This window comes from Musca autumnalis, unplaced genomic scaffold, assembly GCF_047663935.1.
Source record: "Musca autumnalis isolate F117 unplaced genomic scaffold, ASM4766393v1 scaffold_3, whole genome shotgun sequence".
Taxonomy (NCBI): Eukaryota; Metazoa; Arthropoda; class Insecta; order Diptera; family Muscidae; genus Musca; species Musca autumnalis.
Genome location: NW_027411866.1, coordinates 210390432 through 210408120, shown reverse-complemented (window position 1 = coordinate 210408120; position 17689 = coordinate 210390432). Strand labels below are relative to the sequence as shown.

The 17689-nt window shown below is 38.1% G+C and overlaps 2 protein-coding genes across 19 annotated transcripts in view; one reads left to right on the top strand and one right to left on the bottom strand.

Moving 5' to 3' along the window:
- The window catches only part of Nadsyn (NAD synthetase), a 443475-nt gene that overhangs the window by 74917 nt on the left and 350869 nt on the right, over positions 1-17689 (top strand). The window lies entirely within an intron of this gene.
- The window catches only part of Nna1 (Nna1 carboxypeptidase), a 411438-nt gene that overhangs the window by 67877 nt on the left and 325872 nt on the right, over positions 1-17689 (bottom strand). For 10 of the 16 annotated variants that reach the window (XM_073976468.1, XM_073976469.1, XM_073976457.1 and 7 more), the window contains one exon: positions 7893-7961. In XM_073976468.1, the coding sequence (XP_073832569.1) occupies positions 7893-7961 (69 nt within the window). Of the gene's footprint in view, positions 1-7798; positions 7962-17689 lie in introns of all 16 variants that reach the window. The other 6 variants (XM_073976458.1, XM_073976461.1, XM_073976454.1 and 3 more) reach the window with 1 other exon arrangement.

The following is a 17689-nucleotide window of genomic DNA, read 5'->3' as shown; positions in this document are numbered from 1 at the left end:
ATAATAATGAATATGAATAGCTTATCCACGTAATCCTAATAAAGTGAAAATGTTGTCCCAATTATTCGAAGAACGTGGAAATATTATCCACGTTATCCAAGTAACGTGGAAATGTTATCCACGTTATCCAAATGATGTGGAAATGTTATCCAAATAAAGTGGACATGTTATCCACGTTATACAAATAATGTGAAAATATTATCGACGTATAACAACATGAAAAGTTATCCACTTTATCAAAATAAATAGAAATTTTATCCACGTTATCCAACTAACGTAGAAATGTCATTCACGTTATCCAAATAACTAGGAAATGTTAACTTCGCATTTCAAATAACGTGTGAATGTTATTAACGTTATCCAAATAACGGGAACATGATATCCCCGTTATTCAAATAACATGGAAATATTATTATCGCTATCCAAATAACATGGAAATATTATCCCTGTTATACAAATAACGTGAAAATGTTATCCCCGCTATCCAAATAACTCAGAAATATTATCCACGTTATCCAAATAATGTGGAAATGTTACTCGCAATATCCCTATAACATGGAAACGTTATCTATCCACTTTATCCAAATAACTTGAAAATTTTATCCGGGTATTTTTTTAACCAAAATATCGTGGATATTTTTAACCAAAATATCGTGGACATTTTTATCCAAAATATACTAACGATTGAGAATTTTTTCCAAATTATCTTGGATATTTTCATCCAAAAGATCGTGAACATTTTTATCCAAAGTATCGTGAATATTTTTATCAAAAATATCGTTGATATAATGTCAAAAATTTCGTGGATATTTTTATCCAAAATATAGTGGAAATTTTTTCCAAAATATCGTGGATATTCTTCAGAAAAAAGTGGATATTTTGCTCCAAAATATCTAGGAGATTTGTATCCAAATTATCATTGATATTTTTATCCAAAATATCGTGGATATTTCTATCCAAAATATCGTGGAAATTTGTATCAAAAATAACGTGGATCTTGTTATCAAAAATATGGTGGATATTTTTATCCAAAATATTTTGGAAATTTTTATCCACAATATCGTGGATATTTTAAAAAAAAGTGGATATTTTCTCTAAAATATCGTGGATATTTTTATCCAAAATATTGTGGATATTTTTTATCCAAAATATCGTGGATATTTTTATCTAAAATATTGTAGATATTTTTATCCAAAATATTGTAGATATTTTTATCCAAAATATAGTGTATATTTTTATCCAAAATATCGTGGATATTTTTATCCAAATTATTGTAGATATATGTGTCCAAAATATAGTAGATATCTTGGATATTTTTCTCAAAAAGTGGATATTTTTATCCAAACCATCGTAGATATTTTTATCCTAAATATCTTGGATATTTTTATCCAAAATGTCGTACATATTTATAACGAAAATATCGTGGATATTTTTAACCAAAATTTCGAAGATATTTTTAACCAAAATTTCGTAGATATTTTTATTCAAAATATCATGGATAAAAATATCCAAAATTACGTAAAAATTGTAATCGTGGATATTTTTATCCAAAATACTGTGGATATTTTTATCCAAAATATCTTTAATGGTTTTATCCCAAATATTGTGAATATTTTTATACCCTCAGCCTTTAGGCTAAAAAGGGTATATACACTTTGATACGACCAAAAATGTGCCTCATCGAAATAATGGTTTTAGACCCCAAGTATGTTTGTACGATATCCGTTTCAGACAATGTTGAGTCGATCTAACAATGTTCGTCCGTCCGTCTGGCTGGCTGGTGCGCACGATAACTCTCGAACGGATCAATCGGTTCGATTCAAATTTTGGGTATCGAATATATTTAAGTTCGAAGATGGCCCATATCGGTCCACTCCTTCAGGTACCTCCCCCACAAAAGTTTAAAAATGTTCGGAAAATTTCTCCGCACGATAACTCTTGAAGGGGGTAACCGAATTAGTCCATACTTTGCACATTGTGACATTTCTACCAGACATAGATGAGGTTCCAAGGAGCAAGTCCATACTTCCTCAGAAATCAGCACGAAAACTGCAAACAACCCATATAATACCATGTGTCGTAGTTGCAGCGGGTGACGTAGGGGATGAATGATACCAAGCAACGGTCTTGACCGGCTTTAACATGGCAAAGCCCAGGATTTATCTTGGTCCCTTTCTCAAGTGGACACTGACCTCCCCGTGGTGTCACCTGGGGAACTGCCTTTAACACCTGTTAAAGGTAGTGAGCTAACATGTGCCGCGCGTTCAACCATAAGAACGTTAAAAACTTGGGTTTGGGCGTCGGGTTAGTAACCCTCCTCTAGAAAAAACATCCTACTATGAAAAAACGAAAGAAAAGAAAAAGAAACCCCTCTAAAGTTGACGAACCCCGCAAACGTTTTAAGGACCATGATCTGCGAATCTGCACCTGGAATGTTCGCACTCTTTATAGAGAAGGTGCAGTCTTCGCATTGGCAGACGTACTTGAAAAGTACAAGACCGATATTACTGCCATACAGGAAATACGATGGATTGGGAAAGGCGTCACAACAACACCTAAAGGTGACGCACTGTATTATAGCTGCCATGACGTAAAGCATGAGTTTGGTTACGGATTTGTAGTTAGTCGAAGACTAACACATCTGGTATCCAGCTTCACCCCAGTGAATGAAAGACTTGCTGCAATTCGAATAAAAGCTAAATTCTTCAACATCAGCTTTATTTGCGCACATGCTCCCAGTGAAGAAAAGGACGAACAGACCAAAGATATATTTTACGAGCGCTTAGAAGAAACATATGACCGTTGCCCTGCCCATGACATTAAAATCATTCTAGGCGATTTTAATGCCAAAATTGGAAAGGAGAATATCTTTGGCCCAACAGTCGGGAAATTCAGTCTCCACAGTGAAACATCTGACAATGGTATGAGGCTGATAGACTTTGCAGCTTCAAAAAACATGGTAGTTAGCAGTACCAGATTTAAGCATCTCGATATTCATAAGGGCACCTGGCTGTCCCCAGATCAAAGAGCAAGTAATCAAATTGATCATGTTGTAATAGATGGAGGCGCAAACATTGATTCGGACCACTACCTTGTTGCAACAAAGGTACGTACCCGTCTAAACGTTGCAAATAAAGCACGAACAGACCCAACGCGGAAGTTGGACATCGATAGGCTGCAAACACAACTGATAGCCACGGCATATTCCACTCAACTAGCCCAATTGCTTAACGCGAGCACTCCTTGTCCCGATAACATAACACCACAATGGCAACATATTGCCCACTCCATGCAAACAGCCGCAAAATCCATACTTGGATTCCAGAGACCTCCACAAAGGAATTCATGGTATGACCAGGAGTGTCGTGCTGCTACCGAAGAGAAAAATGCGGCATGTAGAGCTACTTTACAAATCGGGAGAAAAGGAGAGAAGAGAAACGTATTTTTCGCAAGAAAAAAAGAGAAATGGAAAAGCGGGAGTTTGAAAAAATCGAGATGTACAGGAGCCAGAATGAAGTCCGAAAATTCTACCAAAGAGTGAAACATCAAACAGATGGCTTTGGTATAGGCACTTCCTCCTGTAGAGACAAGCAAGGTAATCTGGTAACAGATACAGATAGCGTGCTCAGGATATGGAAGGAACATTTCTCCAATCTGCTGGTATCCAATAGTAGCGAAGACGATGATACCACAGATCCAATCCCAGAAGATGGCACAGAATGTATACCGCCCGGCCAAGATGAGGTAAAAACAGCAATCAACCGGCTGAAGAATAATAAAGCAGCAGGAGCCGATGTCTTACCAGCCGAGCTGTTTAAACCGGAGGCGACACGCTGATAAGGTGTATGCATCAGCTAGTTAGCTCCATCTTGCAGGAAGAACGCGTACCCGACGATTAGAACCTGAGCATCCTGTGTCCCATCCATAAGAAAGGAGATAAGACTTTATGCTCCAACTATAGGGGCATAAGTCTTCTCCCTATTGCCAATAAGATAGTGTCAGGGATATTGTGCGAACGACTAAAGCCAATGGTCAACGAAATAATTGGACCATACCAATGTGGCTTTTAACCTGGCAAGTCCACCATTGACCAGATATTTACTCTGCGGCAAATCCTAGAGAAGACCCAAGTGATGCAGATCGACACATTTCACTCTTTTGTCGATTATAAAGCAGCATTCGACAGTCCCCTCCGATCAAAGGTATTCCACGCAATGTCTGAATTTGGTATCCCCACAAAGCTCATCTGGCTTTGTAAAATGACTTTAACTGACACGAGGTCCTCAGTTAAAATAGCAAAGAACCTCTCCGAAGAGTTTGGTACCAAAAGAGGTTTCAGACAAGGAGACAGCCTTTCGTGTGACCTCTTCAACATCCTGCTAGAAAAGGTTATACGAGAGGCAAACGTCAAAAGAAGTGGCACAATCTACACCAATAGTCACATGTTACTTGCTTATGCAGATGATATAGACATCATGGGCCGATCAGTAAAAGAAGTAACTGATACCTTTATAAAGGTCGAAGGAGAATCTGCTAAAGTGGGTGTGGCGGTAAACGGTGAGAAGACCAAGTTGATGGTGTCGTCGCGCAAAGCGTGCATAGAGCTCGGACCAACTGTGGAAGTTGGTACCTACAATTTTGAGGTAGTTAAAGACTTCGTCTACCTCGGCACTGCCATAAATACAACAAACAACATCAGTTGTGAAATAAGAAGAAGAATTGTATTGGCCAACAGATGCTACTATGGTCTAAGTAAGCAATTTAAAAACAAAACCACATCTCGTCAAACAAAAATAACTGGCTCTGAAGCATGGGTACTTGCGCAAGCAGATAAGGCAGTGCTTGGTGTGTTTGAGAGGAAAATTTTTCGAAAGATCTACGGGCCGATTTGCGTTGACGGTGAATATCGACGTCGTATGAACCACGAGCTATATCAGCTATACAAAGACATGAATATAGATAAACGTATCGTGATGCAACGATTGCGTTGGCTAGGCCATATCATGAGAATGAGCGATGATGAACCCGCTAAAAAGGCGTATGAATACATGCCACATGGCGGTGCACGCAGAATCGGCAGACCTAAGCTTCGATGGAGCATACAAATGAATGAAGAAATGAAAAGGCGCGATATTCCAAAAAGTCAAGCGAAAAACAGAGAGGAATGTAGATCTTTTCTTAGTTCGGTCTATGGAACAAATGTTCTGTAATGGGCCAACTAAGTTAAGTAAGTAAGTCGTAGTTGCAGCGCACGATAATTCTCGAACGGATCAACATATTTGGTTCAAATTTTGGGTCCTTCAATATTTTGTCCAAACTTAGTTTAAGTTTGAAGATAGACCATATCGGTCCACTCCTTCCGGTACCTCCCCCACAAAGGTTTAACATTTTTCGAGGGAGTAACCGAATGGAGCCAAACTTTGCTATTGGTAATATTACTTTTAGGCATAGATCGGGTTCTAATATGGACTATATCGGTCCAATCATTTGGGTACCTCCCACACAAAATTTGGAAAAAGTATAGTTGAACAACAGCTCTCTGATCTTATTAATTTGTGATGCAACAGGTTGCACTTGCGGCCCCTGTTACGACGATGTAATTTTTTTTCGTGGGCAAGTCCATACTTCCTGAGATAATGACCCAAAAAGGTCCAGAAAATCCTACCGACACCACCTAAACTGGCTAATGTGTAAAATAACCCTTTAAGAGAGGAATCGATTTAGCTCAAAATTTGTAAATCGTATTATTTTCTACAGATTTGTATTAGGTCCGAATATGTACTACATCGGATCACTCCTACGGGTACACCCTACCCAAAGTTTGAAAAAAAAAATGCAGTTTAAGGACTCGTTTTGGATCATTCTGAATTTTGTTGCAACATGTAGTTTTTTGCGGCCATTTCCATCCTGGAAAATTTTCCCAACAGCTAAAAAACCTACAGAAGTATTGTGTTAACTTTTTTTCTTCGGGTACGTGGCTGAGGGTATATCTCTGTCGGCTCAGCGGGCTGATACATGTTTGTTTTTAGTTTATATTATCCAAATATCATCTACATTTTTGTAACTTATATCAAATTGCATTTCACTGACAATTACATGCTTATCTTTTACTTTGCCCTGATGTTTCCTTGTCATGTAAAGGAAACATTTTCATTGCATTTTCTTTGTGTTAAAGAATAAACAAGAAAACAAAAACAAAGAAACATTTTCAAATTCCTTGAGCTTTCTATGTGAAAATTTCACATTCCAGACAACATTTTGCCAGTTGTTTATGAAACAAACAATACACACAAAAATACATACACACACAGAGATATAAAGATGAGAGGCAAGTGTATTCTGTAATGTGTAGTAGTTGGGTTAAGTCATTATGGGGTTTGTGTATTTCAGTTTAGAGATAGATTTGTATGTTGATGGCAGATACAAAGATATAAACAAAGTAGTGGTAGTAGGAAGCAGTATCGATAGAGATATATAGAGAGCAGTTACAACAAAGTCTATAAAGGCAGTCAAATGAATATTAAATTAGGAAAGTTCTATGAAAATAAATACTAAAACAAAACGAACAGTCACAGGCAAATGAATTGTAATGGAACTACAGATATTTTAAGAAGCAGTTTCGAGACTTTTTGGAAAAATTAAATAGAAATAAATATTGTGAAAATATGCAAGAAATAAAATACAGACACAGGGAAGGAATATTGTTGAATCAAATATTTTCTGAGAGCAAACACAGTATTGTTTAATATGTGTAATAATGTGAATATATAATGTAATATGTAAATATATGTATATTGTTGGAACAACCATGCATAATGTATCAGTATGGCTTCTGACAAAAAATATATGGTTGTTTCAACAATAAATATTTTTAATTTTCACAATACTCTATTATATAAAAATAACGTGGATATTTTTATTTGAAATGTCGTGGGTATTTTTATATTTTTTTTTATTTTTTTACCCTGGAGATTTTAATTTGAAAATATTTTTGATATGTTAATTTAAAGTATTGTAATTTGAAAATATAATATAATAATATTCTCAGAATATGTTTATTTCAACAATATTCCTTCTCTGTGTGAAGTGATCCTTCCTTCACACGCAGAGACGATATATTGTTGAAGCAAAAATATTTAACAATATATATTATTGAGGCAAACAAATATATTTTGCGTCATTACACACAGAATATATGGTTGCTCCAATAATATAAGGTATATTCTTTATTATTTTTACAATATTATATTATGCTCTCAAAATATGTTTTTTCGCCAAATATTTCTTCTATGTGTGCAGTTAACCTCCACAAGGCTTTAGACTAGAGAGATGTTCCTGCAAATTTCTCTTAACTTCCAAAGTACAAAGATCACTTTTTACGTAATGAATACGGTGTAGGGTATATAAACAAAGTTTACATAATTTTTCTACATTTACACAAAAACATTGAAACAATTAAATTAAAAACTAAATTTTCAACACAATAAACTACAAAAAATCAACAACAACATATTTTCAATAAAACTAAAAATAATTTTATTTGTTCTTATGTGGCAAGTATCTGTTTATGTATGTATGCATTATGACTTTGGTGGTGTACGTATCCTTTGTCTTAGTAACTAAAGTGGTAGTATTGTTTTAGTTGTGTTATTTTTTTGCAATATTTTGTAAATTAGTGTTAAGTGTATTGTTGTTTTTTCTGTTGTTGGTTGTTTTGTGTTTTGATTTTTTTTCTAAGAAACACTTTTGCCTGTTCTCATTTTAACTTTGAATTTCTCTTCGATTATACATCCCTGTTCGGCCAATTTCTTTAATTTCAATGCCTTCTGTTCGCGTTTCTCACGTTTACGTATTTTCTTAATGCGTTTCAATAATTTAGCATTTCTCTTTACTTTGTTCGGATTGTCATCGCAATAGTCCAGCAGGGTTTCACAAAATGCACGTCCCATATGTTCGTAATCCTGTAATGAGATGAAAGGAAAAAACGAAACAAAAATTATAAAAGTGCAAAAAATTAAATTCAAATAAAATTCAATTTCTTTTTTTCATTTTCCAATTTTTCTAATCCCAAAATCTTGCAATAAAAATGCAATTTATCAAGCAACATGACATAGTCAACACAGTGGTCAGGTTTATCTTAGTCAGAAGTGCCAACCATTAGATCCACCACCCACCGTTAGCAGGAATCCTTCTCCCTCCCAGTAGATAAAAACCCAATATCAACAACATAAAATTATTATTGCTGGTCAAATTGGTTTGTTGCCTGTTATTGGTCTATTTGTTGGTGACGATGATGCTGACAATGATGACTATTATTATTATTATTTTTGTTGTTGTGTTTTACTTGGTATTTCGATAATGGAGATATCAAAGATATATTCCATTTCCAGCTGTTTTTTCTGTGGTTTTCCTGTTGTTTTTATATTTCCTGTATGTCATTACTGATTCTATGTATGTGTGTGTGTGCTGCCTGCCTGCCGGAGATGCATAAAACCCATTAATGTTAACTTGATTATCTGCTTTCTCCCATTCTCTTTGTGAAAAAGTAATCAATAATGGCTGATGTGGTTTTCGAAAAAGGCTTTCAAGAACCGCAAAAGGGGATTAATTTAAACCGAAAACAACAACAATATGAAAGACATATGGAGATCTTCTTTTTAAGGAAGGCCCATTTAGGTCTTCCTAACATAGAAAACCCATTGAGGTCTTCTTAACACAGAAGACCCTTAGGAACTTCATAAGGAAGAATATTCTTTGAGGTCTTGCTAAAAAAGAGATTAAGGATTATTGGATTTTTTAAAGATTATTTTTTGGGAACTTATGGACCAATAATCGTGGATTTTTTAAAGATTATTTTTTGGGAACTTATGGACCAATAATCGTGAATTTTTTAACGATTATTTTTTGGGGACTTATGGAGCAATAATCGTGGATTTTTTAAAGATTATTTTTTGGGGACTTCTGGACCAATAATCGTGGATTTTTTAAAGATTATTTTTTGGGGACTTATGGAGCAATAATCGTGGATTTTTTAAAGATTATTTTTTGGGGACTTATGGACCAATAATCTTTGATTCTTGAAAGATTATTTTAAAGATGGATTTTTTTAAAGATTATTTTTTGGGGACTTATGGAGCAATAATCGTGGATTTTTTAAAGATTATTTTTTGTGGACTTATGGACCAATAATCGTGGATTTTTTAAAGATTATTTTTTGGGGACTTATGGACCAATAATCGTGGATTTTTTAAAGATTATTTTTTGGGGACTTATGGACCAATAATCGTGGATTTTTTAAAGATTTGTTTTTTGGGGACTTATGGACCAATAATCGTGGATTTTTTAAAGATTATTTTTTGGGGACTTATGGACCAATAATCGTGGATTTTTTAAAGATTATTTTTTGGGGACTTATGGACCAATAATCGTGGATTTTTTAAAGATTTGTTTTTTGGGGACTTATGGACCAATAATCGTGGATTTTTTAAAGATTATTTTTTGGGGACTTATGGACCAATAATCGTGGATTTTTTAAAGATTATTTTTTTTGGGACTTATGGACCAATAATCGTGGATTTTTTAAAGATTATTTTTTGGGGACTTATGGACCAATAATCGTGGATTTTTTAAAGATTTGTTTTTTGGGGACTTATGGACCAATAATCGTGGATTTTTTAAAGATTATTTTTTGGGGACTTATGGACCAATAATCGTGGATTTTTTAAAGATTTGTTTTTTTGGGGACTTATGGACCAATAATCGTGGATTTTTTAAAGATTATTTTTTGGGGACTTATGGACCAATAATCGTGGATTTTTTAAAGATTTGTTTTTTGGGGACTTATGGACCAATAATCGTGGATTTTTTAAAGATTATTTTTTGGGGACTTATGGACCAATAATCGTGGATTTTTTAAAGATTATTTTTTGGGACTTATGGACCAATAATCGTGAATTTTTTATAGATTATTTTTTGGGGACTTCTTGAGCAATAATCGTGGATTTTTTAAAGATTATTTTTTGGGGACTTATGGACCAATAATCGTGGATTTTTTAAAGATTATTTTTTGGGGACTTATGGACAAATATTCGTGGATTTTTTAAAGATTATTTTTTTGGAACTTATGGACCAATAATCGTGGATTTTTTAAAGATTATTTTTTGGGGACTTATGGACCAATAATCGAGGATTTTTTAAAGATTATTTTTTGGGGACTTATGGACCAATAATCGTGGATTTTTTTAAACATTAGTTTTTGGGGACTTATAGACCAATAATCGTGGATCTTTTAATTATTATTTTTTGGGGACTTATGGACCAATAATCGTGGATTTTTTAAACATTATTTTTTTGGGGACTTATGGACCAATAATCGTGGACCAATACGATTCTCCCGGACTTCAACAAAAGATAGAGGAAATAGTCCACTTTATGAGTCGGAATAATATCATGGTGGTGGCGGCGAAGAAAACCTATCTCAATAACAACAACTGCAGCTTAAAGCGATGCTATGGTTACAATATACTGATAAAGGATCGCACCAGAACTGGAGGTGGGGTAGGAACACTTTTCCTGTTGCGCCAGTCTGTTCTATACATACATATCCCATTTAAGACCGGCTCTAATGACTTGTACATCGAATGTACGGAAGTAGCAGTCGAGTGTGGTGCTGCCGAGGTAGAGTAGCTTAACGTGTACGTCTCGCCGATTTATAGATGTACACCGGCTAAGGTTTAGCATTAGCCCGCTTTTGGATTTTTTTGGGGTCTTTTGGAGTCTATTATGAGTTGTAGCATTCGGTACCTGGTAATGACCAGAGGGGTATTGTGCTGGCTGAGCTCTAGATTTTTACGGTCAAAATAAGCTTAGAGTGGCACATTTGGCTATACATAATTATCGTGTCACTCACCTCTGAATATCGTATTTTTATCGATCATGGGAAAGCTAATTGACCTAGTTTCAGAGAGTTCACTAAAAAGCGCTTCAGAGATCCGTTCAACCCTTCATAACCGAAATGCGAGCAAAGTTCCCAGCAGAGGCAGGACTACAAGTGAGCTTCGTCGAGCCAACCAACGTCATATATAGGGAGGTAAGAATGAATGTTAATAGGTTGGTCGGTGAGTACAAGCGTTTAAATCATTTGAAGAAGAGAATTGTAGGCCAGTCTCGAACACACATTTGGTGATGTTATGCTGCTGGCTGATCTGAAGAAGTGCGCAAAAACCCAGAGAGTGGCAGGGCGAAGACAAGAATACTACGTCTCAATAGATCACTTCCCGCGGAAGTGGAATCAAGTCGGGAGATAAGTACCTCACGAAAGTTCTTAACCTGTCGCTAGCCAAACTCATCATCTCGACTAACATTACCAAATAAATACCATGCGTGCAATTCAGGGACAGGAAGTCGAACTCCCGTAGATTGCAACAGGGAGTTCCTCAAGGTAGGGCGCTATATCCGGAAGTGTTTAACATCTGCCTTTCCTGTATTAATCCATCCAGACTCCTTGACCGTAACTTATGCGGTGTCATTTGTGAAAGGCTGAACTCTTATTTGATGGATCCTACAACCTTTTTCGGTGCGAGGGATATGCAAATATCCGCCAGTAAGTCTAACACAAAATTATTCTTGTTGTTGTGGTAGCATAGAAACCTACTTAGAAGCATAGGTTTGATCCTGGGTTGGCAGCCGCTGGACGAAACACTATGGTTTCGGGTCAATCCGGCACGAAACAACCCACTGCCGTAGGGTAAAATTCTAGGGGTTAAATTTTCACGTCGTCCGCTCATGCCACAACTATCTGAAAAATGCTGAAATTAAGTAACAAAGTCCTCAAGTCCCTAACCGCCTAACCAGGTGCTGGCAAAGAAATTTTGTTCAACACATATAACACGATAGGTCGGCCTATGGTAAGCTATGCGGCGCTAGTATTTCTCATATAAGTAATTGAAAACTGTAACAGGATGCCTCCTCATGCCATCAGTGGATCATCAGCATGAGGCAACGAAGTTTCTTCCAGTGGGGCAACACAATGACATGTTCTCGTTGTAGTACTTCATCGGGTGTTACCGTGAGAGTCATATTCTAATCACCGTATGGTGGATAGGACTTCCCCACCTGGCATGTTAGAAGGGATCTCTATGACCTAGAAAGCGAGGTCTAACGTTACAAGAAAGAAACCCCTAGATCAACAGGCCTATCGAGCTGGTTTAAATAGCATTCACACAGATGCAGTCGCAGATGCCACATACAACTATCGCGTCAGTGTAATAATTAGACCCACAATATACAAAGTTGTTTTTGTCACCTACGAAAATTCTACAGTGTCGCTATAACCGATATGTCGTTATAAGCGATATTTGTTTTGTGTGGACTATAAAGGGAGCCAGAGATTTGGGACTTTTAGACGCAGTCGTTATAACCGATATGACGTTATAAACGACGACGTTATAAGCAATTTCGACTGTATTTATTTTTAAAATTAGTGGCCTGTTCATGGTGCATCTTGCAGTCAAAGTCTGAGGATTTTCAGCTGTTGTCAAATCCGACTGATTTTCATTCTCTTGTGTCTTTATTATAAATGTTTAAATTATTAAATATAAATTTCCTTTTAATGAATTTGCCGAGAAGCACTTAACATTTAATAAAACTATTAAGATATACAAATTTATGCATGCATGCGTGAATGCATGTACATACATATGTATGTATGTCTGTGTATATGCGTTTAAAATGCATTGCAAATTTAATTTAATGCGATTAAATCGGAACACATAAGCACGAACATATGTAAACTCTTTCTACCACACATGTCTCCACACAAAAACCTACACTGAATCATAAATGATTTGGACTACAGAAGGATGTTCGTTCAAACGATGACAGCAGGATGTGAATAGTATTCCTTGGTAACTTCAAGAGTCACGGTGAAGTAGAGAAAGAGCGAGCGAACGAACATAAACCAAAATATCACATATCAGCTTTAACCACACGTCGTCGTCGTAGTTGTCGTGCCATATAACAATTGTAGATGTGTGTGGCAGTTATATGACGACAACCTCCTATAATCAGCTTAAAATTACTTGAGCATGTTTTAGTGTGTTTTTGCTGTTGTAATGGTACGTTCAAATACGTTATTTCTCTAATATTAAAGGTAGAAGAATATGGTAGACTTTAGTGTGTTTAACTTCTGCTGATGACCAACAACATCTTCTGTTCATATGACTGACCATCATCAACATAAAATATGCCAAGGCAAGCAGTTTATAAGATTCTATCTAACTAGTTTATGCATGTGTGTGTGTGTGTTTACGTCTTAAGGTACTTCTTGTTGGTTTTTCGTAACTTCTTAAAGTACATAAATGTAGATGAGTCTCTTTTGGCTTATTTTCCTTGAAGATGTCTGACAAAATTAAATTGGTCTAATGGAGATATATACATGTATTTTTTTGTAGCCAAAAGCATTGCAAATTGTTGTTGTTTCAACAGAGTTTTATATGTTTGTATATTGGGTTTTCTGCTTAATCTGGCTCTAAGTCAATCCCCAGTTCTAGGAATGTGATTGCCTCAATGGGTTGTAGCCACAAAGCTACTGGAGTCAATTGCGTAGGTTTGGTAGGGCAGTAGAGAAGGTACAGTGCGTCGTGCGGGCCTGTGCTGCATGCTGAGCAGATTTATTACACGATGTCATCGATCCTTGCCCTGCAGAAATTCAGACGGCTGCACCATTCCGAACGTAGTAGAGCCAAAACTACTCTGGTTTGTCGTGACTGCTGATGCTCCTCAGCTGCCATAGATGGGGAATATTCTCCGAGGAACACATTTACACGATAGTTGTTTGTGGCATCTGCGACTGCATCCGTGTGAATGCTATTTAAACTAGCTTGTTCACAGAAAATTTTTTTAGCCATTTGATAAAAAATTCAAAGATTCAATCAAAAATTTATCGATTTTCCGGCGATAAAAAATTTTTCATATTGACAAAATTCGATAAAATTATTTGATCACAAAGTAAAAATACAACTGATAAAATATTTCACATATTGACAAAAATATTTATCCAAATTTTTCACATTGTGCTTGATAAAACCAAATATTTTCTTGATGAAAAAACAACCACTGAATGCTGATCCAAATTTGGAATATTTTGATACATATTTTTGTCAATATGTGAAATATTTTATCAGTTGTATTTTTACTTTGTGATCAAATAATTTTATCAAATTTCGTCAATATGATAATTTTTTTTATCGTGTTGAGTTTTTTAATCTCTTTTGTAACGTTGGACCTCTCATTCTAGTTATACCTGGGTGGGCGGTCCTATCCACCATATAGTGAATAGGATGGCTCTCACGGTAACACCAACACAAGCATGCCAATGTGTTGCTGTAATCCTAGAATCTTGGGGTAGGTTGCGGTCGGAATTCTGCTACCATCGACCATTACATTCAACTGTGTGCTCACCTCTCCCGTTCAAGTGGTGAACAGAGTGACCAGTGGTGGTTTATTTGCATATTCATCGCGTGGAATAAGGCGGTAAGATCAGTCTAATATGAGTTCAGCCTTTGACAAATGACAACAGGAAAGGTAACTCACGCCAAGATCGGACATTCAACCGCATATGTAACGAACTCAATGACGTCTGGAGAGAGTAGAATACAGAAGAGGAGATCTTAAACAGTTCCGGTTCCACCTATGAGAACTCCAGTTCCACCTATGAGAACTCCCTGTTTCACTCTATGGGGTTTGGACTTCTTGTTCCTGAATTCCACGTGCGACTGGCGTCCACACATATAATTAAATGTCCAACATTTCAGACCTGGCCAGAGGATAGTCTGCTCGATTTCCTCGAACGGCGTAGAGTGGTTGACAGTTGACAATTGACCACCATGCTATTTCTGACGCTGGGGATGACTAAATCCTCAAGGGGCTTTGCTTCAGGCGACAAATGCGAAATCGGTCTATACGATTCACTTCTGCTGACATCCTGTTGTTGTTGTTGTAACAGTGTTTATTATTATGTTTGTATGTTCGTTCTTCTGTTCAATCTGGCTCTGGGTCTATCTCCAGTTCCAGGAAAGCGGCTGCTTCGATGGGACGTAACCACAGATCCACTGGAGTTAGAGCAGTAGGTTTGGTTGGGCAGTTGAAAAGGTGTTTTGTGTCGTGCGGACCCATGCCGCATACTGGACAGATGTCTTGCGCGGCGCTGCCGATTTCCAGCCAATAATAATTTATGCAATATCCTGAGCGTAGTTGAGCCAAAACTACTCTAGTTTGTCGTGGTAGCTGACGCTCCTCAGCTTCAATAGATGGGGGATGTATTTGCTTATGGCCTTAGATACTGCATTCGTGTGAATACTATTTAAACCTGCTTGATATGTCTGTTGATCTAGGGGTTCTCTCCTATATTGTTGGACCTCCCTCTCTGGAGCATGAATATCCTTAGCCAGCAGATGGTGACTGGGATGGCTCTCACGGTAACATCCAAGCAAGTACTGCAACGAAAGCATCTCATTGTGTTGCTTTACTGGTTTGAATCTTTTTCCAATTCTTATCACATAATCCCAGGTAGAGGTTAAACAGTTCCGGAGACATCACCCCACCTTGGTTAACTCCCTGTTTCACTCCACGGGGTTTGGACTTCTTGTTCCTGAATTCCACGTACGACTGGCGTCCACACATATAATTGACTATCCAACGTTTCAAGCTTGGCCGGAGGGTAGTCTGCTCAATGTCCTCAAACAGCGTGGGGTGTCTGAGTTTTTCAAAGGCTTTTGATAAGTCAAGCGCCACCATCGCTGTTCTATCGTACGGCCGTCTCTGGTTGAGTCTTTGACAAATATATGTGGTAATGGCGTGCAGCGCAGTTTCGTGCTGCGCTGCTTACGGAATCCATGCTGATGATAGCTATTTATGATACTGGGGAGGACTAAGGCCTCGAGGGTCTTTGCTACGGGCGACAAAAGCGAAATCGGCCTGTACGATTCACTTTTGCTGGCATCCTTGACGGGCTTCCGTAGTGGGACAACCCTGGCGACAAGTTGAGAACTTTAGTGAGATACTCCACTCCCGGGTCATCCAGCTGCTTCAGCATTAGCATGGAGATTCCATCAGGGCCCAACGCTTTGGACGATTTAGCCTTCCTGATGGCATTGACAACATCATCCATTGTAAACTGTGGTGGTTCCTCCTCGGCAGGAAGAGATCTGATGCGACGTAATACTCTTCTCTTCGCCCTGTCACTCACTCGGGGTGCTCGACAGTCAGTCAACGGGGTCGGGTCAGTCGGTCGGGCTCGGGTCAGTCAACGTAACGTCGCCAAACGTGACTGAGGTCCTATCTTCCCTTCTTCCAGGGTTCGAGAGTGACTTAACCGTTGCCCACAATTCACTTATTCCGGCTGCAATGTTGCCAACTCTTCAGATTATTAGCCACTTGTTGCGCTTACGCTCACCAAACAACCTGCTAACTTCCAATGTCAGCTCCTTGATTCTGGGGTCAATGGGGTTGGCACGACGAAGCTCATCAGGTAAAGTTGCTCATCCCCTCACATCTACTGGGATGTAACGTCTCACTTCGGGTTTCCGACCCGCAGGTATACATATGACTAGCTGCAGCAGCATGATGATGATGCCTCGCAATGTCCTTTCAGCTTCCCAAAAATCAGAAGGTTGACCGATCTCTGAAGCGGTGATTAGTGAATTCAGTGAAACTTGGTCATGTAGCCTTCCCATGATTGATGAAAGTGCTACGTACAGACAACTATGGGGACATGCGGTCGTTTCGGAGCACTGAATGACACAACTCATAGTGAAGCAGCAATCTCACGGCAGCGGCTCCTTTGTACCGGATTGACCCGAAACCATAGTGTTTCGGCCTGCCGCTGCCAACCCAGCATCCAGTTTATTCGTCCACGTAGGTTTCTATGCTGCTACAACAAACACTCATGATGGGCATTAAAGTCATCCAAGACCAGACGTTTATGTTGGGCCTAAAAACTGGAGTACAACTATTTATCGGCGAAATGTATACCTTCATTTCATGTAAGGGTCATTAGAGACTGGCTCAAGCGAGATAGGTCTGTATTGAACAGATTGGTGCAAAAGGAAAGCTAATCCTCCACTGCTGGTGCGATCTTTTCTTAGTATGTTGTAACCATCACAACGCTGTAAGCGTACACCGCTTGGTTTACTATTCTTGCGATTCATGAAATTCCTCGATCTTACCGCGGATTCCATTATGAAAGAGATACAGGGATTGGAACAGCAACGGCTGGTCTTAAGTGCTGCAAGTGCGGCAGCTGTTGGGGGACTGCGGTGGAATAGCGTTAACTGATGACGACGACGAATCACTGGAGGCTGTTTTCACACAGTTTGCAGCAACGCAGTCCCTAGCCTGGATGAGTCCAGAACAACCCCTGAGAAGCAGCCACTACAGGCATCTATTGCATCTCACAGAAGTTTGAGTGTGATGGATGCGGATGTGACAAACTGAGCACATATAAATTGGTCCTGGGTCTCCCTCCGTCCGAACACGGACCAAAAGAATCCGGAGAAGGCATTCCTGGATATGCTGCTCCCACCGCGAAAAAAACGATACAAATACAAACAGCCGCTGACCAGAACACGGGTTTTCCTCCGTCCTAACACGGACCAAAAGAATCAGGAAAAGGCATTCCTGGATATGCTGC